Consider the following 26,333-nt stretch of genomic DNA (forward strand, 5'->3'; position numbering starts at 1 on the left):
GGAGCAAGGATCACAGCGCAAACCTGAATAGCCTATCGATATGCAATATGGTTTAATTACATATCACATTTAAAAAATATATATATTCTTTATATTGATATATCGCTCAGCCTTAATCTCAACATAACTTTTTTTTTTTTTATCCGAGCACAGATATTGACTCGTATTACTCGTATAATATTCGTACTCGACAAAAGTGCTTTATCCGTACCGGATACTCGTTTCAGCCGAGTATCCGGCTCAACTCTACTGAGCACTCAATGAGCCCCACCGCCACCACCCACATTTTACACCTAGGCCTACATACGCTCCCTCTCTCTCTTCATTTTATTTATTTATTTGTAAGGGGGACAGTGTACACATTAATCAACATTAGAACAATGAAAATGTACCCGAGTTAGCTAAAATAGCTAATTTTCATCGGTAGTCCCCCAGCCAGGAGTAAAAATAGGCAACCTTAAAGATCTTAACAAATTTGTAAAACTATGTTGGTTGGCCTCTGTTCCTAGGGGGGTTCGGGGGCATGCTCCCCCGCTAGAAAAATTTGTACATTTTAAGGTTAAATGCATCAATCTCGTGCTCTTTGAGAGATCAAAATTAAGAGCTTCAACCTTCAACGAACTGCTCATTGAACAAAGAAAAAGCATTGATTTGTACTAGGACAATAAAGAGGGCTCAAACATCTTTTTAGTTGAGTCTCAGTCTACATTACATTATCAATGGTGTTTTAGGATCCCAAACAATTATAAAAATGTAATAATGATTTATATAATTATTCCTATGATGTAAAATCCATTTAGCCTATAAATGTACTATATAAGTGAAAATTAATATTTCAAAAGTATATTTTAGTCAACATTACACTATAGGAAAATTAAAATACTTTTGTCATATTTCTACACTTGCAAGAAATAAACCCAAAGCTTTTATTTAGGAGAAAACACCAGATATAACCATGCTGATCGCGTGAGCAAAGTGCACACTTTTCTTTAAATCACCCAGCAAAATTGGATGCCTATTAAAGTCTTGTGCTGTTTTATATAGGCACACAGCCATATGGATTCGATTTTTTGCTTCCCCTCGCTTGGGCGCATGGCGAACTTGAAATGTATACATTTTATCAGACCGGCGCTCGCAGCCTCGAAACACCACCGGCTCACCGGGAAAACTCCCAACTCTCCCGATTGCCACTCTGTTAACGTTACTCCACAGCGGAGGCGACCCGCTAGACTAAAACAGTCCGAAAATAAACACTTATTATAGGTGTACACCAATGATTCAGGATACTGACTCCAGTACTCACCGATATGGTTTCGGAATCGGAACAACTGAAAGAAAAGAAGTGTGAGACACAGCTCTGGAGCGTCTCAATTGATTCACAAAACTACCTAACGGCCCGGATTCTCACAACTCTGCGTGTGTTTCGCGCTGGATGACGGCCTTGCTGAGCGGTGCAGGTTCAAAGAAGTAACGTTAGAAGAAGAGAAATGTTTTCATTTTCATTTCATTTTAAACCACAAACTACTGAGTATGTTTTGGACATTATTTAACCGTGTCAAAGACGAACAAAATTTTTAGAATAACAAATTTCTTTCTCCAAGTTTTAGGGGTGCTGAGCTCCTTTTTAGGGGTGCTGAAGCACCCCTAAAAAGGGGCTAGCCTCGCCCATGCCAGTGTCATAAGATATGCTCGAGCCGTTCCTATCGTGACACTGGGGATAAAATGTGCAACTCATCTGAATTCTATTGCGGATTCACCGCTTTAAAACACAGTGGAGAAAGTCAAACATTATCTATAACAGCAGACCTGCCAATCTGTACACATTTTGCATAGCGGATACACATTTTGACCTCAAAGTACGCTGGTACGATTGATTAAACTACACAATAACCTGGTGATGCCTCTGTACACGCGCAGTCCTTAAATAAAGCAACAGGAAAAAAAGAAGAGTTCGTCCAATCATAGCGCTGTGTTCATTCCCCAAATAGCAAGCGAGAATGATTGACAGATGCGTAAGCCCTTTCATTAAAAAGAGACTGAAAATTGACAGACATAAAGAATCCCGCTAGATCCCCCTTCCACTCCCGTGGCCCGCCGTCGAGTTCATAAGTGAGGACAGTAACTTTACAGTAATTACGGGTGAGTAGCTGAGTAAATACTGACGGAATTTTCATTTTTAGGTGAACTAACCCTTTAAGTATTGATGAACAATAAATCTAAATAAAATTAAAACCGCTATTGGCCTTATGCACAGCTGCACTACTTCCTGAACTTAAGCCAGCTCCTTGTTTCCTGTCTGCTATTATTGGCCAAACTTGATTAATTCAGGTGTGTCTGATTATTGTTGCCGTGACTACAGAGGTCAGGCACACCTGAATTAATCAATTTGACCAATAATGGCAGACAGGAAACAAGGAGCTGGCTGAAGTTCAGGAAGTAGTGCAGCTGTGCATAAGGCCAATTGTTTAGTGATTATGAAAGTTCGGTGATTTGTGGATTACTGATAAACGCGAGTCTGGAGAAACTGGCATTTCTTAATTCATTCTCAGTGTTGGGAAACATAGCCTGCATGTCTTACGTTATTGTGTTAATAATAACTAAGTACTAATCATGTTACATAACAATTTTGTATAAAAACTAGCGCGTTATTTACTTATGGATTAAAAAGTACTGTTGTATCAGTGCTGTGCGATAGTGATGCGCGGGTCGGCTTTTTTTCCAACCCGCGGGTCCCGCTTTTATGAAATTATTTGGCCCGCACCGCACCACTGTCTCTATTTTTACAACCCGCACCGCACCCACGACCGTTAAATAGACATAGTAGCTACTAGGCATTGTAATGTAAATGAAAACAGCCTTTATTTCAACCTGAAAGTGCTTGGAAACATCGCCCTGTAAACTGACAACAACAGACGATCATGAATATGAACCATAAATCAGGTCATATTAATAAACATTTTCAACTTTTACAAAGCAGCATTTGTATTCATCTAATAGGCTAAACCATTTTTTTTATTTCTTAGACCCCCACAAATATGTCTTGACATGCTGGAAGTGCCCATTTTGTGGCGCTACTGTTTGTATTTGTATTTTTCACACGAGTTGCACTTTAGGTAGCCGAGATTGTGCTGCAACTACTTCTGAGAACCGCTCCCAAACATTAGATTTAGCAGCCTGACCTTTTTTTCTTTTAATCATGTATATTCCCGACCTCAATTTCTCCCGCACCTCGTCTTCCATCTTCACTTTTATTTCTGCATTGTTGTTGTTGTCGAGGCTGTCGCGTCTGTCAACGGGAGCTGCTTGACACGCTTTCATGACGTGTCACGTGACACCAAAGGTTTGGGAACCTCACGCAAGTTACGTTGCTACGGCAATCGTATTGTAACCTTATAAAATATGAAAATAGATATTCCCAAATATTTAATATAGGCTGGAAATTGCAAGTAACATACATGGATAAAAAAATAATAATAATAAAACTTAATGACCCGCCCCAACCCACCCCGCAAATAAAGTGACAACTTCTTTACCCGCCCCAACCCGACCCGCGGGTTACCCGCGGGGTCCGCTGTCAAGAGGAGGGAGGAGGATGAACCCAAGCGCAGACAGATTGCTAGACAAACGATTTATTTAAGAACAAAACAGGGAAAACAAAAACCCACGAGGGGGCAAAACATGAACAGGACAACGAGTGACTAAACTAGTCTATGACTGACAATTAACTAGACAGTAAACAAAACAGCAAACACAGAATCAGAACTTCTCTCTGGACAATACTATAAACAAGTACTCACAGTGGATGACACAATGTTTCACAATGAACCGGCACAAGACAGCAAACACAAAGGGATTATAAAGGGGAACACTAATGACGAGGACAGGTGAAACCGACTAGACAATAATGACTAGACGGGGATAACAAGGGGGCGGGGTAACGTAACGAGACAACACAAGCACATGGCCCAAACTGGCCATGCGCTTGCACACAAAACATGATTCTGTCATGATCCTGCCTCACGACTAGAGAAAATCAAAGACAAGAAGGCAGAATCATGACATCCGCGGGTTACGAGTCGACCCGTGCATCACTACTGTGCGAGCTCTCTCTCTCGCACAAACACAGACCGTGCAGAGAGAGCCCTTCAATTTTCAAGTTTACATTTTTTTCTTGGTTGTTTTTTTCCTGTTAAAATGTCAGAAAGCATTTCTTAATATCCATCCGTGTTTTTAAAATTTGTTTAATGACGGACGTTTTACTATTAACACAGCCCTATATGTCAGATTCGTCTAACTTATACTTCATACTCTTTTTAGAATAAGTGATTCGTTTTGCTATTATTTGCTATTAGTATTAACTATTTTCTATAAGTATGTTTGTATCGGCTAACGTTTATCCAGCTAATGCGTGTCCTGTTTAAAATGTGCAATGTTCAAATGCAAAGACTGCATGTCACAAATAGAAGCCCTTTTCCCTGTGGGATTTAGTGTCAAATTTGGATATTGAAATAATAAAATAGCCAATTTAAAATAAATCGCATGTAGACCCTACACACAATGGGCCCTATTTTAATGATCTGAAACGCAAGTGTCAAAGCGCAAGTAACTTTGTGGGCGGGTCTTGGGCGCTGTTGCTATTTTCCCGCCGGGATAAATGCCTCTTGCGCCTGGCCCAAATCTAAAAGGGGTTGGTCTGAAGTAGCTTCATTATTCATAGGTGTGGTTTAGGCGTAACGGAAATAAACCAATCAGAGCGCCATCCAACATACCCTTTAAGAGCAGGTGCGCATGTTGCATGACTGATTGTTATTATTACGGCGGGTTTACCAGGCGCGCGCCAGGAGCGTTCACAGCCGAAACACGCCTCTTTTTTGCGCCGATCTGCCCAGGGAGCGCAAGTTTATTTCCTAGTTTACCGACGTGCGTCTGTGGAGGGGAAAATCCCGTTTTGCGTGCGTGCAAAATAGGAATGAGACATGCGTTTGTGTATAAAGCCCATACTTTGATAAAGTTTGCTACGTACAAGCGAAATTACATTTATGCAGGGACCTGTTGCGTCATGTTTACTTGTCATACAGGTGCTTCTGTGGCAAATGTGAGAAGATGACTAACTTACAGAACAACAACATATATGCCGTTTTTAATACAATATTTTTAAATATATATATATTTATAAACGTGTGGTTACAAACTATACAAACAAGGTTTAAAATACAGTGGTATGGTTTTACTTCAGTTAGCCTAATAGCTGGTTTGATTTGCATTGAAAGATGATCTTATGGAAAGTACCCCATGCCAATCTCTAGGTGTGGTGGAAGGTGTTTGATGATGTGGGGATATTTTAATTCCAAAGGCCAAGGAAACTTTATCAGGATGCATATTATCCTGGATCCATGAAATAACTGGCTTTTAAAAATAAAAATCTGCCTGACTCTATGGGAATTTAACATAGGGGTGCCCAGACTTATGCACCCTGTATTTTAAGGAAACACATTTATTTATGTATGATACATTATTCATTCACAAAGAAAAGTAGTGTCCTTAAAGGTTGGACTTTTCCTCATTTTTCTAATTAAGGCATTAAGATCAATATCCAAAAGATGATTATTTATTCCTCTTTTTAGGCAACTTTAGCATGGGTGCCAAAACTTATTCATACCACTGTATATACACAGACATCCTACGTCGACGACGACAACAACTTTAGACGCATTTGTTGTTGAATTGGCTGACAGACTGAAATGACTATTTGCTCAAAAATCATAAAATACAATTACTGTTACTGGAGGTGACATTGGATCACAAACAGTAGACGACGATCCACAGTTGAGGATTAACTTTGAAGCAAGACCTGCCAGTCAGTCAGAAAATGATTCGCTCAAACATAAACTTATTTACGAAGGAAAGGCACCACTTAAACTTCCAGAATACAATACATCTACTGTGTTTTCAGTGGCTCTGATGATGAAATAAGTGAAAACTACTATGTATGTCATTATTACATCCCATCCCACAGCATAACACTTATGATTCTAGGAGACATTACCGGCTGTCATTGAAACAATGGAGGATGGTGTACAGATCACTGAGGGCGGGGTCTATGCCACAACCACACTGTCAATCAAACCCCTTGCTCAATTCTACCTAACAAAGAGCTGGATCTTAGAACAGCTCGTTCTGAGAGTGCATATGATTTATTGAGATTGTAAAAGAAAACACTGGGTGGATTTTTATCATTCTAGGTTTTGCTCACACACTGCCAACACACATTAATGTTAAAACACCATGTAAAAGTGAATTTTCCATAATAGGTGCCCTTTAAAGGGTACATATCATGCTTTTAAATCATTCATTTTTACTTATAAATCATACATTTGTGGTCTATATTAAGCATAACTGCAATGCTTGGGTCTGAATTCTTCATTATTATAGCTCCACAGGCCCCTTTTCGACCCCTTTTCTGATGTGCGTCTGTGAGCGACCCGTTTCAAAGTGGCCCCTTTAAATAAAATGGAGTTGCGTCTTTCCCCGCCCGCTCTCCAGGTCGCTGAGTTGTTCACACTCGGTTCAACTCCCCGCGTTCGGCCATTATTGTAGTTTGATAAGAGATATACGATTATATACTATAGCTTCAAAGAACATTTTTAGTCACTCGTTAACAAAATGTCAACAACGGAAGACTTGTCCATCAAGCCTTACATATTCGAGCCAGAGCGAGCAATTTGAAAAAGACGACGATGAACCTGCAGAACAACCTCTTCATAATTATGGATGCAGGGGTATGTAACATTAAGTTAACTATGTTGTGTTATTAGTGAAAGTCGACTATTTCTCTTGTTAAAACAAGCACACTGACAAGATAAATGACTACAGTCCAATCTTACCACTACAAATCTGTATTAATAATGTAAGGGTTAATGCCCGACGAGGTGTCCATTGTCAGGTTTTACTTGCCAAATAAAACATTTTTAAAACATTAGTCTATATTTTAATTAGGCTAAATCTAGTTTTTACAAATAATAACTTGCCTGACGGTTTATTTAGCAACCGGAGATACTTATAGTCCGCTCAGCTTGAACCCTTCAGGTTCAAAAATGCATTTTTTTTTTCATGAAACACAAAGGTAGGCATAGTTATTTTTTATTACACATAAAACAATTAATCAAACAACAATCAAAAAAACACACACAAAAAAAATTTGTTCTGAGCACCAGCGATTTGCGCTTATAGAGGGCAATAAATTAATCAGATCAAAGAGAGGGTCATTTGCCTACATGCTAGCTTTTTTATTTACAATTAATTTCAACGTTTCCATTTATAGTGCAATTTGAAAAAGTCGGCCAGTCAGGAGGATCCACAAAAGCTGGGTAACGTTACTGCTGCCCATAATGGGCACTTGATCAGACAGTACGTTGCTCCAGCTTCGTCTCTCACGGACAGACGGAGCCCAGTAAGCCCGCAGACTGCTCTCGCATCGATGGCCTGTCACCGACATTATTTGACGGCTCTCCAGTCCAGCATCGGAGAGTCGACCTACAGCATACCAGTCGTCAAAGTTGCCATATTCTCCATAAATGTGAAAAGAAATAACGAAGTCGCTCATTGTTGTATTAGGCTCTAGTATCTAACGTTAGATGTTTGTTTTGATAGAGCGTTTGACTGCCTGTTGCTATGGTTACTCACAGTTGTTGTAGGCAGTGCATTCATTTATAAATTTCGAATGGTAAACAGGCAGTTTCACCAGAACTACTTTACTAGGTGTCCTCTATCACTTTTTAACGGACACCCTGCAGTCAATCAGAATCGAGTATTCACCCAGACCATGGTATAAAATATAATAACTTACGTGTAGAAAAGCATCAGAAAACACAGCAGCCTCATTCAGACGAAGTCGATCGGCAAACCCTTTGGTATACTGGCGGAGGTTGTTGAAGTGGGGATTCTTGAAGTGCTTCAGGTCACTACATCCAACAACCGAACATTTTGACTTGCCCTCTCGTAACATCTGCATCATTGAGCTCGGACTACAAAATCGGAGCGAGAAATAATAATGGCGGATTGCTGGAAGTGTTGGGCCGGTAGTCAATGTCCTTATTTGTCAGTTCCGCTGCAAATACTGTGACGTGATAGTTCAAAAAACATCATAGAAAACAGAAAAATCTGAACAGGTTGAAAAATATGACCAAAACAGAATATGAAGATATAAACGAAGCACCTGAAGAGAATAATTTCATCTTTTCTGTACTTATAAACACTCCAAATATACAACAAAATGCATTTAAGGGCTAAAAAAGTGGATTTTGCATGATATGTCCCCTTTAACGTTTAAAATACAGAGTTTTGGTCGCACATACACACCCCCAAAGTGATTCTGTATACAAAGTGATGCACACACATTCAAGTCACATGGTTATCTCAATTTTAGTTTTTTTGGACTTATACGGTTGTTCGTCGCACGAACACAATTGTGGCCAACGTGTTTTGGAGAAAAATGTTTATTTCATAATGTGATTTGCTCCCCACTTTCAGTTCTTTTACTTCAATGAAAGGTTAGAATTTAGCTAATTTTTTTTAATGAAAGATCAAAAGGATAAACAATGCAGATTTATTTTTTGCAGCCAGTTTTGATCATATTTACCAGGTGTGCCATCAATTCTGACCATGACTGTAATGCAGGTCTATGGTCACCACCTCAAAGAGCATGCACAGAGAAGTCCAAATTAAACATGATTTAAGGACTCGTAAATTTAAGTACAGTATTTATATCGTTTTTACCTCTTGTAACCACAGCCACGTAAACTGAATCACACTCTGACACTCTCAGACTCTGATACTCCATCTAAAAACCTAAATACAATGACACTAAAAAACATCTACAATGACATTAAATATCTTTACTTATGTAGTTATGAACGCACAGCAATACCACACAAAGAAAAAAGACTTTTAGAAACGAAACAATGCCAGGAAAACTGCGCTGGATGCTGCCGATTTTGTACACGACACAACAGTCGCGTGGTGTCGTGACGCCTCCCCCCACATTTGTACTTAGATGGGCGTTCCTCAAGTTTACCGCTATGGGCGTGGTAAAAGCCAGCGGCCAGTCTAGAACAGAGGACCTGCGAGAGACTAATTACGCCCGTCTCCATATGCTCTACTTCTATTGGATAGTCTCTTTCCGTTCAAGAAATTCATTTGCATTAAGATCGACCAGCTATTTCACGTGCAGCATTTTTACAAATGAAGCTCCGCCTTCCTAGGATGCTTTGCAGGTGCGTTAAAGTCGCGTGCCGTCACCCATAGGAATAATTTAAACGGCGTCCAATTTAAAAATGTTCAATTCTTTGAGTTTTCTCCACCGTTCAAAAGCCTTCCTGATTAATATTTGTTAATCAGTCATAACAAATTACATTCATAACTGGCCTTAGTAGGCCTAAGTGTGTCCTGGCTTTATGCAGTTATTAATGCAGTTATGAGAGAGAGAGAGAGAGAGAGAGAGAGAGAGAGAGAGACTCTCTTTTCCATTAAACTGCTCTCTGTACTTATTGTATATATCTTTTTTTAATCTATTGTGGTATATTTATGCATAACATGGAAATGTTTTTTTTATTGTTGTTGTTTATTTTTTTATTTTTTTATTTTTTTTCACTTTTATTTATCTACATATATGTTTATATATTACTATTGCTTTGGCAATATTGTGCTATTTTACAGTCATGCCAATAAAGCTCATTTGAATTGAATTGAATTGAATTGAATTGAATTGAATTGAATTGAGAGAGAGAGAGAGAGAGAGAGAGAGAGATGTTGAAATAATGAGACAGAAAAGCATCTGCGTCAATATTATTATTTATTTATTTAGTACATTTGTTTTATAATCTGACTAAGGTCTATTGCATTAAAGTTGAATAATTTGATACAATGTACTGATTGTGTAGATGTCGTTCTGCAGAATCTGCTGCTGTGATAAAGAGTGAAGAAAACTGACAAAAGATATTGTTGAAAAATGAAAGATGTTGTCTGTTCGTGTGTCTGTTAAGAGTGAGCGTTCGTGAGCGGGAGACACACATAACCTGATTTATACGAGGTTGAACTGGCCGTGTGACAAAGCGGGCATATGCTGGACACGAGCGCGAGTTCGTGGGCGAATTTAATAACGCGGAGCGTTGTTAACTAATTGGTCCATATATAAGGTGCTCCGGATTATAAGGCACACTGTCGTTTTTTGAGAAGATTAAAGGCTTTTAAGTGCGCCTAGTGCGGAAAATACGGGAAAAGGATCAGCACGAACTCTATGGCAAAACCGAAGTCCCGCGGGACACGAGGGTAGAAAAAAATTTGCGATTTATATATAACATTTACCATAATAGTATTCAGTCTTTCCAGAAAAACGCAGAGTTTTTTTGTGATTGTTGCGGGCAAAAATTGATTGATTACGCAGCCCGTTTTCTTTAAAAATGCGATGGAATATGCAGGATATTTATGCAATTTTATGCAATGAAATTGCAGGAATTTGCAAAAATTGTGGTTTGATGAAAAAGAGAAAAAAGTGATTCCCCCAACATCCTGTTCTCACTAGGCTAATGTAAGAGTTATTTCTTACTTCCTTTGATAAGCAAGCATACTACATCATAGAAAGTGCCGGGAATATTTAATTTCTCATCTTGTTTTAATTCAGACTGTAACGAGTGTAAATAAGGTGTGGCCCCTTTAAGAGCTGCGCGCTCCCTGTTGAACTCTCTGCAGTGTTATATTATATGTGCGCCTCGAACACCCCATGTGTGCGGGTAATTTCTGTTTGATGCTACTTCTTTTATCTTATGTTGTTTATTAAGTAACGATGTGACGGTAGAACTTGTGACAGACAGTTATACGAGTTCGATTTATGAGATGTCAATCGCCTCCGTGAGTCTGTCTGGTGTCGCGTAATTGCGTCACTTCATAACGTTCCCATGGAAACAGGGGGAAATGGCTGCTCTTGTGTGAAGCAAACGCAACATTTTCAACTTTCTGTTAAGATACATGTGACTTTTTTTGCAACGAAAATGCAAGGATTATGAAATTATGCAAACCCTGCATATTTTGCACGGAAATCGACAATTTATGCGGCGAAAGTGCGACTTATTTGAAAAAATGCGGCCCCCGCATAAATATGCGGACTTTGGCTGATTTTGCATTGAATTCAGCGATCGCATAATCGCGTTTTTCTGGAGGGACTGAGTAGGGGCCATCAGGGGCCGCTTACTGCTGTCATTCATTTATTTATCCAGGTGCGGTTGGGTTGGAGACGCGAGCGCCAGGCGGAGTTCAAGTGGAGCTGGTGATTGGATGAGAGCAGTTGACCAAAATAAGCTGTCCGGCCGCAAAGCTTACATTGGTCAACTTCTCTGCGGCTGTACCGCCAATAGAGTGAATGGATTTTTTTCATTCTTTTTTCTATTCATATTGTTAGGATTGTACTATATAACCATAATCAGCATCTAAACGAGGATATTAATAATGAACAATCTTTGAAATCGTATACCATAGCTTTAAGTAGTTTATAATGTTTGGTACTGTAATAAAAATAGCTTATTTGCAGATCAATACTTATTAAATATCTGCACTAATCTTTCTTGTTTTACTTCAAAAACTACTTGTTAGTTGATGTTAACTAATAGGATCTGTAAAGTATTACCAAATAAAATAAAATAAAATTCCAAAAATTCCAATTAAAATAGAAGACTCGTTAATGTCAACATCTTCCAGCGCACAGAACTAGTGCGACAGCCTTAAAAACAGAGTATGGGGAATAAACTAAGTGTCTGATGAAGCATTTCAGTCTTTTCTCTTTCTGTCTTCAGTCTGAGGAGTTGCAGTATTACAGAGGAACAGAGTCCTATCCTGACTTCAGCTCTGATATCAAACCCATCACACCTGAGACATCTGGACCTGAGCTGGAATAATCTAGGAGACTCAGGAGTGAAGAACCTCAGTGATCTACTGATGAACCCACAGTGCAAACTGGAGGAACTAGAGTAGGTAACATTATACTGTACAGCAGTTACTGTGATATTACAGTTTACAGTTTATTTTAAGACAACAGGACTCAAGTAATAGTGTTTATACCTCGGCACCTTCTGTTACTCTTTATTTTAAATGTCTTTTAACTAGTAAGTAATACATCTTATTGTACCAGTGTATATTTTAATTTTTCTCACAACCTCATTTTCATTTACATAATATTCAATATGGAGTCAAATCTGACTAAGGTCTATTGCATTAAAGTTGAATAATTTGATACAATGTACTGATTGTGTAGATGTCGTTCTGCAGAATCTCCTGCTGTGATAAAGAGTAAAGAAAACTGACAAAAGATATTGTTGAAAAATGAAAGAGGAGAATCGACATCTTCCAGCACACAGAACTAGTGTGACAGCCTTAAAAACAAAGTATGGGGAATAAACTAAGTGCCTGATGAAGCATTTCAGTCTTTTCTCTTTCTGTCTTCAGTCTGAGTGAATGCAGTATTACAGAGGAACAGAGTCTCATCCTGACTTCAGCTCTGATATCAAACCCATCACACCTGAGACATCTGGACCTGAGCAGGAATAATCTAGGAAACTCAGGAGTGAAGCACTTATGTGACGTACTAAAGGATTCACACTGTAAACTGGAGAGATTGAGGTCAGTAACATTCACACTCATCAATCATGTTTCTTAAAATCACTTCTACAGTTTAAATCAAGACACTGAGTTCACAGTTTTAGTGAGGTGAGCGTCCTTATGCCCTTCTTACTCTGAAAGTCCTTGAAATGGAGACTTTAAGGGCATCAGGGCTTTTGTGTGTCGTAATGAAGCTGTTTTGAACACACTCAATGAAGACAAACACAATGTACTTTCCTCATTATCTTCACTTGGAATGTTACCATGACAACGCAGTATAACATCCAGCAGCCCATTAGCTTTTCCTACATGAACAATTTTACAATAATATGATTGTTGCAAATAAATATACATTTTATAATGAATCTTTTAAAATATGCTTTATGAGTGATGGGTGTTTTCTCTTCTATCAAATGTATAAAAACTTGCCCTCTCTTCTTTGCAGGGTTCCTGCAGGGTCTTAAAAAGTATAAAATTATGAATTTTAAATTTAAGGCTTTAAACTTTAAATTTAATTAAGTCAAGTCTAAAAAGAATTAATTAAGTCAATTTAATTAAGTCAGGTCTTTTACCCTCGTTCATTTCCAGAAGTGCTGGCCCCAGAAAATTATCACAAAGTAGCAAAAAAGCATTGAGTCGTAGCCTACAGAGCGGAGCTGTAGAGCAGGGGTCTTCAACACGTCACTCGCGAGCGGCCAGGAGCTCGTGTCTGATTGGAGGAAGCTCACCGAGGGGGCGTTCCCATATCGCGCTCAAGTTAGTTCTAATGTAGGTGCACGGCTAGCGCGCTCATAATTGAAGCGACACACTCGTTTTTTCAGGCGCAGCGAGATGAGAAAATCTATACTTTCAGAATGCCGCAATCGCACTGCAGGTCATGTGACAAAAACCAACCAATCAGCTTCACCCTTTCTGTTACAACATTAAAAGCTCAGTCAACATGAAGTATGGGGTGCACTCAAGTGTGTAATCCATCAGCCGGAAGTTGAAGCCTCGCGGGAACCGCCATTCTAGCTGAACTTCTGCTGTTAGCATCCCATTGACTCCCATTCAATTTGGCGTCACTTTGACAGTGAATAACTTTACATCTGAGGCATTTAAAGACTTCATTTGTCCATTATATATTTCTAAAGAAACACAACAATGTATAAAAGGCTCCATTACCTTGTATCTCACGTTATGGCCCTGTAGAAGCCGTTTTTGTAAAAATAGGCTAACGATTGCGTCATAACAAGCGACTCTGTCACACAGTAGAGAAATTACCGTATAGACTGGAGGAGAAGCTCAAGGCAATCTTTTACTGTCTATGAGGCAATCTGGGGGACATGGAGGCATAAAGTCAAGGCAGAAGCCCAAAGATAGAGAGTTCATAAAAGCAAAGAGATGAAATATTTCAACAACAGATTTGTTTCAGATTTCAGTTCAGATTTGTCTTGACACAGCTACTAGAAGGTCAGACCGGCCGCTCACGTCACATCTCCGTCGTCCAGCTCAGTGTGAGCAGTCGCTCGGCCATCAGGAAGAGATGCTTCTAATGGGCTTCACTTTTCTCTGTTGAAGTCTATGGGGTCGCTTTGTCCATTTCTTTTATTGTCTATGTGTGCACCCAAACACTGCGGGTGATTTTCTTTTCTCCGTTAATCAGTCTTGTAGCAGAGCTACAGCAAGCGTTTTTCAGTAGTGGAAATCCATTAGCTACTAAAACTTCTTTGTCAGTGAATGGTTGCATAGCAAAGACAGACGCAATGGGAAAATCAGACTGACTGTACTATTGATAATAAAAGATAAACTAATGTGCATTGTAAATGTCAGTAATTTGTCATTTTTGTCTCATTCTTATAAAAAATGATTTAAATGATATGTGAGGTTTATCTTTTTATAAAGCCTTTTTCGTCAAAACTTAATTTGAACTTGAACATGTTAGTAGATAACATTTTGCAAGATACTCTTTTAAAATATGGCCATCATTTTTAATGATATTATTTTAATGTTTATGTAAACAAAAACTGCATATTGATGCTAATTTCATTAGCAATTTCATTTTTGTTATTTGCTGGATTTCAACATAAAACTTGTTGAATTGATTTCATTGTGTAGTGTTAGTACTTTCTGAACATAATTCTGTGATAACTGTAATCATTTTTCTGAAGACTGATTTCATTTAAATAAAATAATTTTTTTCAGAATTTCTTTGATTTGAATATGTTTTTTGGTAATGCAAAGTTCATTTGGTATGTCTTAAATTTCAATCTTTATGGTGTTTTGTTTGTTTATTTCATTTAAATAAAGTTTTATTGGATTGTCCTCCGGTTCTGCCTCCTCCTTCCTGGGTTTCGGCATGACATCATATAGATAGACGCCCTATCGACCGCTGCTGCCTATTGGCACAAACAATCCGTGGGGCCGCCATCAAACCGGTCATCCGCTCGGCTCAGTGTAATCTGTTTGGCAGGTGATATGAGCTGTCAGCGCATTAAATGAATCATATCTCACTGAATACCGAACTGATTTTCACGCGGGGTTTTTTGCTGCAAAGGTCATACATGCAGCTATGATACAGGACACATGGGATATTTTATTCACAAAATACAACCAATAGTACAGTAATGTTAAATCTTAAATCTTACTTGTGAAAAGTAATTCCCGAGCGATAGTCTGCCGATTTGAGCAGGAATATGCTGCACAGTGCTCTGTCATCTACTGCTTCTATACAACACAATAGGAATACGACCGGTTCAAGATGGCGGCCCCAGTGTAACAAGGTTTAAGGAAGAAGGAGGCAGAACCGGAGGACAATCAAATAAAACTTTATTCAACTGAAATAAACACACAAAATAGCCTGCCTGCCAGCAGCCTCTCACGGACGACTGCTGGCTACCGAAATAAAATATAACAAAATAGAAACAAAAGCAGGCCTGTTCCTCTTCGATCGTCCACGTCGTCGCTCCCCTTTATGCTTCCGCTCGTCTGTGAGAGATGCGAGACCGGTGTGCTCACAGGTACGGCTCATTAACAATCACACTACCGGCCTCGCGCCGCTCTCTCACGCTCCTCGACTGTCCTGTTCACTACAGTCTTAAAATGTCTGTAAGGTCTTAAATTTGACTCACTGAACCCTGTCTTTGGACACTGCGGGTATAGTCACATTTACCTTACATCTACTGTTAAAAACATGTCTTACTTGTTAAGTTATTTAAACTTCATATGAAATTCAAGATGAAAATGTGTGTTATAGGCCTATATATCACAAATAAAACCACAGATCCCTGCAGATCCCTGTCCCTACAGTTCGTGTCTCCTCGGCCATTGAAGGCGCAGAAAATCAGTTTGGGATTTTTCCTTAATTTGTTATGAAGATGCTGTAACTTTGCAAAATGAACATATTGTTTTTCTCATTTCTCCAAATGTAGCTTAAGGGGCTGTAAACTGACGGATGAAGGTTGTTCTGCTGTGACTTCAGCTCTGAAATCAAACCCATCACACCTGAGACATCTGGACCTGAGCTGGAATAAACTAGGAGACTCAGGAGTGAAGAACCTCAGTGATCTACTGATGAACCCACAGTGCAAACTGGAGAAACTACAGTTAGTGTCATTATACTGTACAGAAGTTACTGTGATATTACAGTTTACAGTTTATTTTAAGACAACAGGACTCAAGTAATAGTGTTTATAGCTCGGATCCTTCTGTTACTCTTTATTTTAAATGTATTTTAACTAGTAATAATCTTAGTACTCTGCTATATATTACAATTTTTCTAACGGCCTCATTTTCATCCACAGAAATCAAATATATCATCTAACCTGACTAAGGTCTATTGTGTTCAATTTGAAGAATGTACCGATTGTGTAAATGCTGAAAAGAAATCTCCTGCTATGATAAAGAATCATAAGAAAAGAGACATAAAAGAAATAGAAGAAAAATTAAATAGGAGAATCGACATCTTCCAGCACACAGAACTAGTATGACAGCCTTAAAAACAGAGTATGGGGAATAAACTAAGTGCCTGATGAAGCATTTCAGTCTTTTCTCTTTCTGTCTTCAGTCTGCAGAGTTGCAGTATTACAGAGGAACAGAGTCTCATCCTGACTTCAGCTCTGAAATCAAACCCATCACACCTGAGAGATCTGGACCTGAGCTGGAATAAACTAGGAGACTCAGGAGTGAATAACCTCAGTGATCTACTGATGAACCCACAGTGCAAACTGGAGAAACTACAGTTAGTAACATTATACTGTACAACAGTTACTGTGACATTACAGTTTACAGTTTATTTTAAGACAACAGGACTCAAGTAATAGTGTTTATACCTCGGCACCTTCTGTTACACTTTATTTTAAATGTATTTTAACTAGTAATAATCTTAGTATTCTGCTATATATTAAATTTTTTTCTAACTGCCTCATTTTCATCCACATCAAATATATCATCTAACCTGACTAAGGTCTATTGTGTTAAATTTGAAGAATGTACTGATTGTGTAAATGCCGATAAGAAATCTCCTGCTACGATAAAGAATCATAAGAAAAGAGACATAAAAGAAATAGAAGAAAAATGAAAGAGGAGAATCAACGTCTTCCAGCACACAGAACTAGTGTGACAGCCTTAAAAACAGAGTATGGGGAATAAACTAAGTGTCTGATGAAGCATTTCAGTCTTTTCTCTTTCTGTCTTCAGTCTGTGGTGTTGCAGTATTACAGAGGAACAGAGTCTCATCCTGACTTCAGCTCTGAAATCAAACCCATCACACCTGAGAGAGCTGAACCTGACTGGGAATAAACTAGGAAACACAGGAGTGACGAACCTCAGTGATCTACTGATGAACCCACAGTGCAAACTGGAGAGATTGAGGTCAGTAACATTCACACACATCAGTGGTTCTCAAACTTCTCTTATGGACATAAACCACATTTTGGATTTCATATTTTGTTTAATATTAATATACCTGTAGTTCAGAATCACATGCTTATGAGACCCACATCTGTTATTCGACTCTTTCCTTTTGCTGATATGTGGAATCTAATAACACACACAGACACACACACACACACACACACACACACGCAGACACACACACTACAATAGTAAAATTTCACATTTTGAAAGCCAAATAAATACATTTATACATCTAGTAGCAATTTCGTCTATTTCAAAACTCTCCCCATCTGTTTAGAAGTGCCAAAGTGCTCTGTCTAGTTTAGAGATCAACTGTTTAAATATCAAATGTGCGCACAGACAGACACGCGCGCTCCGCGTTCATTCACTTTCGCTCCTACATGAGTAAGACTATATAGACTACTGAGATTTGTTCTATACTGATCTGTAAAACCAAAAAAGACTGTTTAAATATGAATCTGGTGTGTGAACGAACGAACGCACAGATGCATAGCCTACTGTTACAGACGAAAAAGATTATAAAGTTTTTACTATAAAATAGACAACAAATAAGCTTTAGTTAGACAGTTTCTGTTCATATGTAAAAAAATAGTATGTTTTGTCAAAAATAAACTAATCAACTGTTATCCAATGCAAGCTAATGCAATGCAAATATTAAAATAATGAATCCTTAACTTTGAAATATGTATGATAAAACCGTATTGGCCTACTTTAAAAATAATACTTTATATGGAAAAAGAATTTTCTTTTCAAGATGTTTCCAACTCTAACTTTGAACCAATTCTACACAATTGCCCATATAACATATTTGACCAGGATTTGTTTCCAGGTATGACTAAAAATGGGTTTTTGACTTTCATTTATATTTTGATATATATAAATATGTATGTATGTTGTCCTTTCAATTTTTTCTTGTCTGTCTCACCTGAATGAAAGGCTCATTATTATGCGGCTCTTTGTCTCTCAGGTGAGAATCACCTAATTATTCATGATGGGGCTGGCCTGTTCACACCCATTCGCATATTGCCTTGGCAAACAAAAAATGTTTTTCCACAATAAAACCCAATTCACAGTTTTATGTGAACGATTTGGCAGGATGATTTTCAGATCATTGTGAAGAAAAAAACTCTAGGCAACAACATCCATTAGTCAAAAGTCGACTCAGAAGTTCGGTTCTTTCCTTTTGCTGATATGTGGAATCTAATAACACACACACACACACACACACACACACACACGCAGACACACACACTACAATAGTAAAATTTCACATTTTGAAAGCCAAATAAATACATTTATACATCTGTAGCAATTTCGTCTATTTCAAAACTCTCCCCATCTGTTTAGAAGTGCTGGAAGTGCTCTGTCTAGTTTAGAGATCAACAGAAGCTCAAAGCCCATATATCCAGGCCTGGTTGTGCTTTGTGCCACCTGAGATCAAAACGACTAAAACAATCAACATTTTTAAAGCTACACTATGCATTCTTTTTTTTTATTTAATTATTATTATTTTAAAAATAACACGTTAATATTCTGAGAGTGCAAAAAGCTCTCTTCCAAACCGTGGCTTTACCCTTATACACGTTGATAAACCTGTAATATTGAACTGTATGTTAGAGCTGTTTGTTTGGATTTCATTGGAAATTACCTGCATCATACACACTTACACAGAGAGTGGTTAATAAACTCGAGTAGTTAATTTTAAAAAAATGTTTACCAAAAGTGTAGTGTAGTGTAGCGATAGTGTAGAGATACTCAACTAAAAATGTTATCATTTACACACCCTTATGCCATTTCAGCTTTATATGAGTTTCTCCAGATGAACTCCACGATTTTTAGATAAATAATCTGTCTCTATGAGTCTATACAAGTGTACTGGACCTCAAAGATGATTCTTCAGAAAACACACAAAGCAAACACAGCGGTTATCCATTCCACCCCAGTTGATAAATTAAAGTCTTCTGAAGCAAAACGATAGGTGTTGATGAGAGAAACTTTATAAACAATAAACCATAACATCATCTATAAACCAACTGTAACCTTGTGAGGAGAATCTCTTTAACAAACACTTCAACAAAGTGTTCAATACGTTTATTCTCAGTCTCTCCTGAAAAGACAGTTTACAGTGTATTTGTGGAAAATAATTCACCTTAGTCGTGTTTTGTGATCTGGTGAAAGTAAGATGATCTTTGTTTGTTTGTCTCGTTCTAGACTAAGGAACTGTGGCATTACAGATGTTTCTGCTTTAACTCAGTCTTTGACGAACTCAAATGCACTGCAGTTTTTAAAAGAGCTTGATCTGAGAGTCAATAAGATCAGAGACTCAAAGCAGCTCAGAGACGTGTTACGAGACTCAAACTGTACAGGTGAGTAAACATCAGTGATGTTAAAGATACTTTCATTATCTCTGACAGTCTTTCAACATTTGTGCAAGGAAAATATCATTAAGTTTTATTGAAACAATGTGGGCGAAATTTAAATAGATTGGAAACCAGTAAATGACAAGCCCACCCCACAGCTAATTCAACATCATTGGCCAATCACAGTCTCCTGCCAAGAATGATCAGACTTCAGAAAAAACATAATGCCCTCTACCATGATGTGCCACATAACATCTAGCAAGGTAAAAAACGCTGCATTATGCAGACCAGACAAGTAGTTGGCGATGTCACTTCGTAAAGAAAGAGTGTGCGCCATGCACAGAACATTCATATGCACATACCTAGACTAAACATGATATATGCATATGCACACCGTCACTATTTTCACGTTTTTGAAGTTTACACAGAGATAATGATATCTTTTTCAAAAACTTGCACTTAGAAACCTGTTTCAAAGTTTGCGTTCTCGGGTCTCAGGTTTCTTGTGTCATGGAAATGGATGACCAGAATTGATTCAAAGTTTTCTGTTAAAACTGTGCCGTGTAAATGGCCCTATAAATTATTTTTACAATGGAAATTAATCACGCCTGAACTTACTTAAACTGGACAATGGCTTTCTTCTAGAGATGCTTGTTTAAATGTTGCTTTAATTTCTTATTATGACTGTAAATCTGCTTTGTAAAATCTCTATTGTAAAAAGCGCTGTATAAATGAAGGTAACTTGACTTGACCAATGAAATCTCTTGAATCAGCTGGGGGCGGGGCTTGTACTTTAGTGGTTTCTGGAGGAAAAACTAAAGAATAAACAACTTTATTGAACAAGATTTATGAATTGCATTAGTAGAAAATCATTAGAATTTATTATAACAAAATTAGACTGATAGTTGTACAGAGATTGTAGAACGCAGGAATAATCAGAGCAGATTCCAGCTTCAGCTCACAGCCGTCCAGCCTCACATGATCAATGTCTCCGTCTCTTGTGTGTTTTTACTTTGACAAGCATCACATCACATTGCTTTAGGCTTTCTTTACTTTACAAACTCCAAGAAATGTGTGAGGATCTGATGTCTGTACAACTTAATCTAAAATTCACATTCTGTATTCAAACATAAACTGACATCATCAGTTTTATATCTTTAAAATGAACAGGGATTTTGGTGAGATTTGGCGAGACCATTTAAAACCTACATCTTATGAATTCAAAGTGATAATACAGAAATGCATGTATTTAATGGCAAATTTAAACTGCTTTAAAGTTGATCATACTAGCTCTTATGTAATGTAAACAGCATTATTAGAAATATACATGTACACTTAAGTGATATTTAATGATTATTGTTGGTGTTGTACTCTTACAAATGATTATTTTATTTTATTTACAGGTGAAATGGATTGAGAAGATCTTAGTCGGAGCTGAGATGAAGCAAGAATAAAGAAGTCTTTAGTATAAGGGCTCAATCATGATGATATTGGAATTTAACTCATCTATATTGAAGCAATCAAAATATTACTAATCATAACTGTCATTGCCAAATTTGCCACTCCAACGTTTAAAGTGATATGACATTGTTGTGTGCTACACGATTTCTTTATGCATCTAATATGACTATTATGAGTCCCTAAACAAATATTTAGTCTGTTTACAATTTAGGACTGTGATATTAATCTAATTTTATTTTTGATTTTGGCTTCCAATGATTATAAAAAGAAGATATTTGAGGTCAAACTTTAACTATCCACGTTCCATCTAGCGCAGCTTCCTTTCCTTCACAGCAGAGAGCTTTCCTTCCTTCCTAAAACACAAACTTCACGTCAGAATCAGCTCAATCTGTGATAGTTGAAACTAATACCGGCGAGAGATGCTGTTTTCAACTTCAAGGTGGCTCTTATGTGTGTGTGTGTGTGAGTGTGTGCCTCCCGAAACGGCCCGCAAAAGACAAGCAAATTATACATTAAGCTTTGTGTAAGTCTAAACCACCAAATAGAAGATGTTAGTGTATATTATTAGTATGTCATTATTTTTAAAAACTTACATTTAGATTTTGTATAGCTGATTCATTTAAGAACAAAAAATCTTGTTTTGTTAATAAAAAAGATTGTATTGCACCTGTGTCTTCCTTGTGTTGATAATGCGCTCTACAAGTTATCCAGTATCTCATAAATCCTCCAGATTGGCCAGCTGACAAACTCCCTCCAGTTTACATAATGTTCATTTATTCTGAAATCATCCTTGATTGAACTTAGAGGTTAAGTAAATGCAAGTATATTTAAGGTGAAATTCCTTGAGGTAAGTTATAACTGTTAATTCATTGTGCTTAACTATAATCTCTCAGTTCTCATTAAAAACGTTTATGAAGGTTATGAGGCAAATATTTGCCTCATGTTTCTCCTCGGGACAGCTGGTGGTCAAACTGAGATCAGTCTTCAGACGGAAGTTACCACTTTAAGTCTCAGTTTAAATGGAAAGTTGATTGTTATACTAAATGATAGTAATAACAAAGTGAAAATAGATTGGGAGCCGCTTAGTTCTCTTATGCCTCGCGCCGGCCCTGCTTCTTGGTGAGCAAGATTGTCAGATTGCAAGTTAAACTTTAAATATAGCTGCAAGGAGCAATTACCGGGGCCAAACACAATCAGACGACAAAACATGCCAACATGTGTCAGACCAACTGCAGCAAATAGCAATTGAAGACATTTAAAGATGAATTTAGGCAAAATGGCTGAAAAATCACGTACAATTATCTAAAAATGTGATTAAATGGATTATCACTTTCGACCAATAGGTGGCGTATTTACAAAATCGACCTTTTACAACCTTCAGACCAGTCGCATTAAATTATGCAGATTTATTCAAAAGTTATAAGCATTATTAGAAATTTTGTTATAACTTTGACCAAAAGGTGGCGCTGTCTTGATCTTCTGAGTACCTTCAGGGGATGGTGCTGATGGCACAAACTGAGTTTCGTAATGTTACACCAATGCATTCGTTAAGTATAGCATGTTATGTTATAGCGCAAAATAAGTCAACTACAGCCAGAGTTAAAAGCATTTGAAAAATTTATTTTACCACTAGATGGCGCTGTTTCGAAACTTCTCAGGCTCCTTCAGGACATCGTACTGATGACCCAACCCGAGTTTCGTAACAATTCGTTCATGCGTTCAAAAATACAGCTTTTTATCACATAATTCAAAATGGCCGACAGCCAAAATGGCCGAACTGGGAAAATTGGATATCAGTTGATTCGGCATGACGCCCTGAATCTAACAAGACCATGTTTATGATTTTTGGTGAATGCAATCAGTGAATGAGGTACAGGTGAATGTGATCAGTGATGATGAGTCCGGGCAGTGAGTTCTGGGAACTGTAGTTTGTGAGTGATAATAGTCTTATCTGGAGTGCCCTCTGCTGGCTCAAAAGGGCACTCCAGCTGGCGACAGTTACAGACAGAGTAAATAATAATAATTCATTACATTTATATAGCGATTTTGTCAGCACTCAAAGCGCTTTACATAGAGAGGGTAATCTCCTCAACCACCACCAGTATGCAGCATCCCCTTGGATGATGCGACGGCAGCCATATTGTGCCATAAAACACAAATGAGGTTCAAGTGTTTCAAAACTTGTATGGTGATACAGACAGAGAAGCCTGCATTTAATTTCAAAGTCAGCGATGTTGTCAGGATTTCTAAAGTGAGAGGACCGTTCGCCAAAGGTTGTGAACAGAACTAGATGGAAGAATTTTTTACCATAAAATGTGTATTCCAGATCAACCACCAGTCTACAGACTGTCGGTTTATGATGATGATGTCATTGAGGGTGTTTTTTTTTAATGAAAAAGTGTTGCAAAAAATAATTTTAAGTAAAAACAAACCTTTTAATGTAATAAATGGTACTGGAATTCAACACATACTTTTTCCATACTTTTTCAAATTATGATCAAAACCTTTTCTAATCTTGACAAAACACATTATCAGAAAGGTCTGAGTCTCAAGGTTCCATATTTTGTAACAGAAGTGATATTTGGACAGAAATATATTAATTTGCTACAGCAGAATGCATACAATTAAATTCAATGGAATTTATGTCATTTTTGGTATTAAGCCTAAACAAAATCTCATGAGAACTTCAATTTTTGTGATATCAACTTCAAATTTGGATCACAACTTTGTTAGATATATGGCTTTGATTTTATAGTAATTTTATAGGAAAAAATATTTTGTAAAATATATATTTTATATAAAAGAAAAAAATATTGAGTAAAGTATATTTGATTTAATGTACATTTAAAACTTCCATAACCTTTTCATACTTTTATTTTTTGAAGTGTTTTTACTTCAGCAATATTCTGCTGAGTGTTTTCTTTAAAACAAGACTAAACTTAGGCCTTTATTCCAAAGCATACTTGAATTACAACCAAGTTTTAATAGTGCATTGTAATATCCATTCTCAAAAAGGGGGTGATGGTTAACCGTTATGTGCCAAATTAACCATTTGGTTGAGCATGTTTTTGAAAAATGATTAAAAATATCCTAAAGTTTTTTCATAGCACCAAGTAACATCATTTTGTAAAGTTAAGGCTCTTACAGTGGAATATGTAATATGCTTAGCTTGCAAAATTTCACCAAAAACAGTTCACATGGCTGGGGTGATTTATTTGTTTCATGTTAGAAGAAGTGTTGTGACAAGTGCTGTTGATTGACGCTGTGAAATCTAGTGGATTTTTTGGCATAATACACCTCAACCAGATGATAGAGATGGCTCAATCAGTTTTAGTGCTTACTAGCTTTTTGTGTTCAAAATGTTCAAAGGTTTATATAATGAGCGGGTACATGTATCAGTTGTCCAAATCGTGCTTTGTCCTATCCTGAATCACTGTGGTACGTACACCTATAAAAAGCGTTTATATTCGGACTATTTTATACTGGTTCTGGTCTTACCGCTGCGGAGTAGCACAGGACCTGCGTGACTCGTCATTCATGTTTGGTTCAATATTAAATTATACTCTAACTTAACGTTACCTTTGGCTCGTGGAGAGAATAATATTCGTTTGAACTTTTTTCATTTCACGTGAACACACACCAGAATTCTTGTAGAGTCGATTTATCTATTTCGCTGACTCAAATCTTTAAATGTTTATGGGTAAAATGACAGCAGTGTAATTCACACAGTTCACCACAGGAGGGCGTCCAGATAAAAACAAATGTTCGTCTTAACCCTAAAACCGTATTCTGCACAAATGTGGGCAAAATAGTTTTGATTTATTTTTAAGAAATACTTCCCTTGATCTGAGCGGTACAAGACTTGGCTGTTTTTCCTAAGTTTGCCTCCTGAACACACACAATATTTTTTTTTTTTTGACTCAATTCTACAATGTTAAGTGGGTGGAAAAAAAACTTCTTAATCTTGTATTTGGGTCAAAAATGGGCACCCATAGAAATGAATGGGGAAAAACTGTAATTTAGAGCATTCTAAAATAAGCCAAAATAAGACACCGGGTGACAGCAAAGTCACTTCATCTTTAGGTTTTACATTTGCCAACAAATACTACATCGTGGATTAAAGTCCATATTTTGTTACATTCAACACAAAATAACATTAAAATGTTCTCGCTTCATTTTTTATTCTGTTGCGCTTATATTTTTTGTCTGTTATTAAAACGTCTGAATCAACGGGGCTTTATAAGAATAATTCTTAATCAAGCTAGTTTTCCTCTAGAGTTACTGCTGTAGAAAAAATGTTTCAGTGGTGTAATTAATACATTTTACCACAGGAGGGCGTTTTCAATTCAAATTTAAAAGTACGTACAATTATTATACCATAAATAAAAGGGGTCATATGTTTCATGTGGTAACGAACGATTTATTTAACACGAAATCAATGTAAAATAATGTAATGCAAAGTTTTCCTTTGACTTGAATTAACTAGAAGTAGGTAGACATTTTTAGGTAGAAATAATTAACAGGAGTGTAATTCACATGAATTCACCACAGTTCGATCAAGACATTGGACTTTTTAAAATTACATAATGTATTTGTTTATTTTAACAAATCGGGAGGCAGTATACAATACACAGAGAATGATACAATCAATTTTTCATAATTTTCCCTTAGTTTATACATCCAACAATATATTTCATTTTAAAACTACATGTTTGCCAGAGGTTTTCAATTATTTATCAAAGGATTTTAATCAATGCAAATAATTTAATAAAAGGTTTTAACAGAAATGAGATAATTAACAGCAGTGTAATGCACACAATTCACCACAGGAGGGCGTTTAGACGTGAGTCTTTAAATTGATATTACAGATATAAGAATATATTTCCATTAAACAAAAGCGAACTTTTCTAGATTTATTTACTATGTCGCTTTAACTTAACAATTTATCAAACAATGTGAAATAAATGCAAA

At 37.2% G+C, this 26,333-nt stretch overlaps 1 protein-coding gene across 5 annotated transcripts in view; it reads left to right on the plus strand.

Moving 5' to 3' along the window:
* Positions 1-22,028, plus strand: part of LOC120492437 (NACHT, LRR and PYD domains-containing protein 3) — a 46,203-nt gene extending 24,175 nt beyond the window's left edge. For 2 of the 5 annotated variants that reach the window (XM_089122933.1, XM_089122940.1), the window contains exons 10-16: positions 11,844-12,017; positions 12,493-12,666; positions 16,056-16,229; positions 16,691-16,864; positions 17,323-17,496; positions 19,753-19,907; positions 21,305-22,028. In XM_089122933.1, coding sequence (XP_088979059.1) covers positions 11,844-12,017; positions 12,493-12,666; positions 16,056-16,229; positions 16,691-16,864; positions 17,323-17,496; positions 19,753-19,907; positions 21,305-21,318 — 1,039 coding nt within the window. In that variant the 3' untranslated portion in view covers positions 21,319-22,028. Of the gene's footprint in view, positions 1-7,321; positions 10,253-11,270; positions 11,410-11,843; positions 12,018-12,492; positions 12,667-13,090; positions 14,626-16,055; positions 16,230-16,690; positions 16,865-17,322; positions 17,497-19,752; positions 19,908-21,304 lie in introns of those variants that run through there. The other 3 variants (XR_016147381.1, XM_089122944.1, XM_089122957.1) reach the window with 3 other exon arrangements.
* Positions 22,029-26,333: the final 4,305 nt, after the last annotated feature.

The sequence above is a fragment of the Pimephales promelas genome, chromosome 2 (genome assembly GCF_988280905.1).
Source record: "Pimephales promelas chromosome 2, fPimPro1.hap1.1, whole genome shotgun sequence".
In the NCBI taxonomy this organism is placed as follows: Eukaryota; Metazoa; Chordata; class Actinopteri; order Cypriniformes; family Leuciscidae; genus Pimephales; species Pimephales promelas.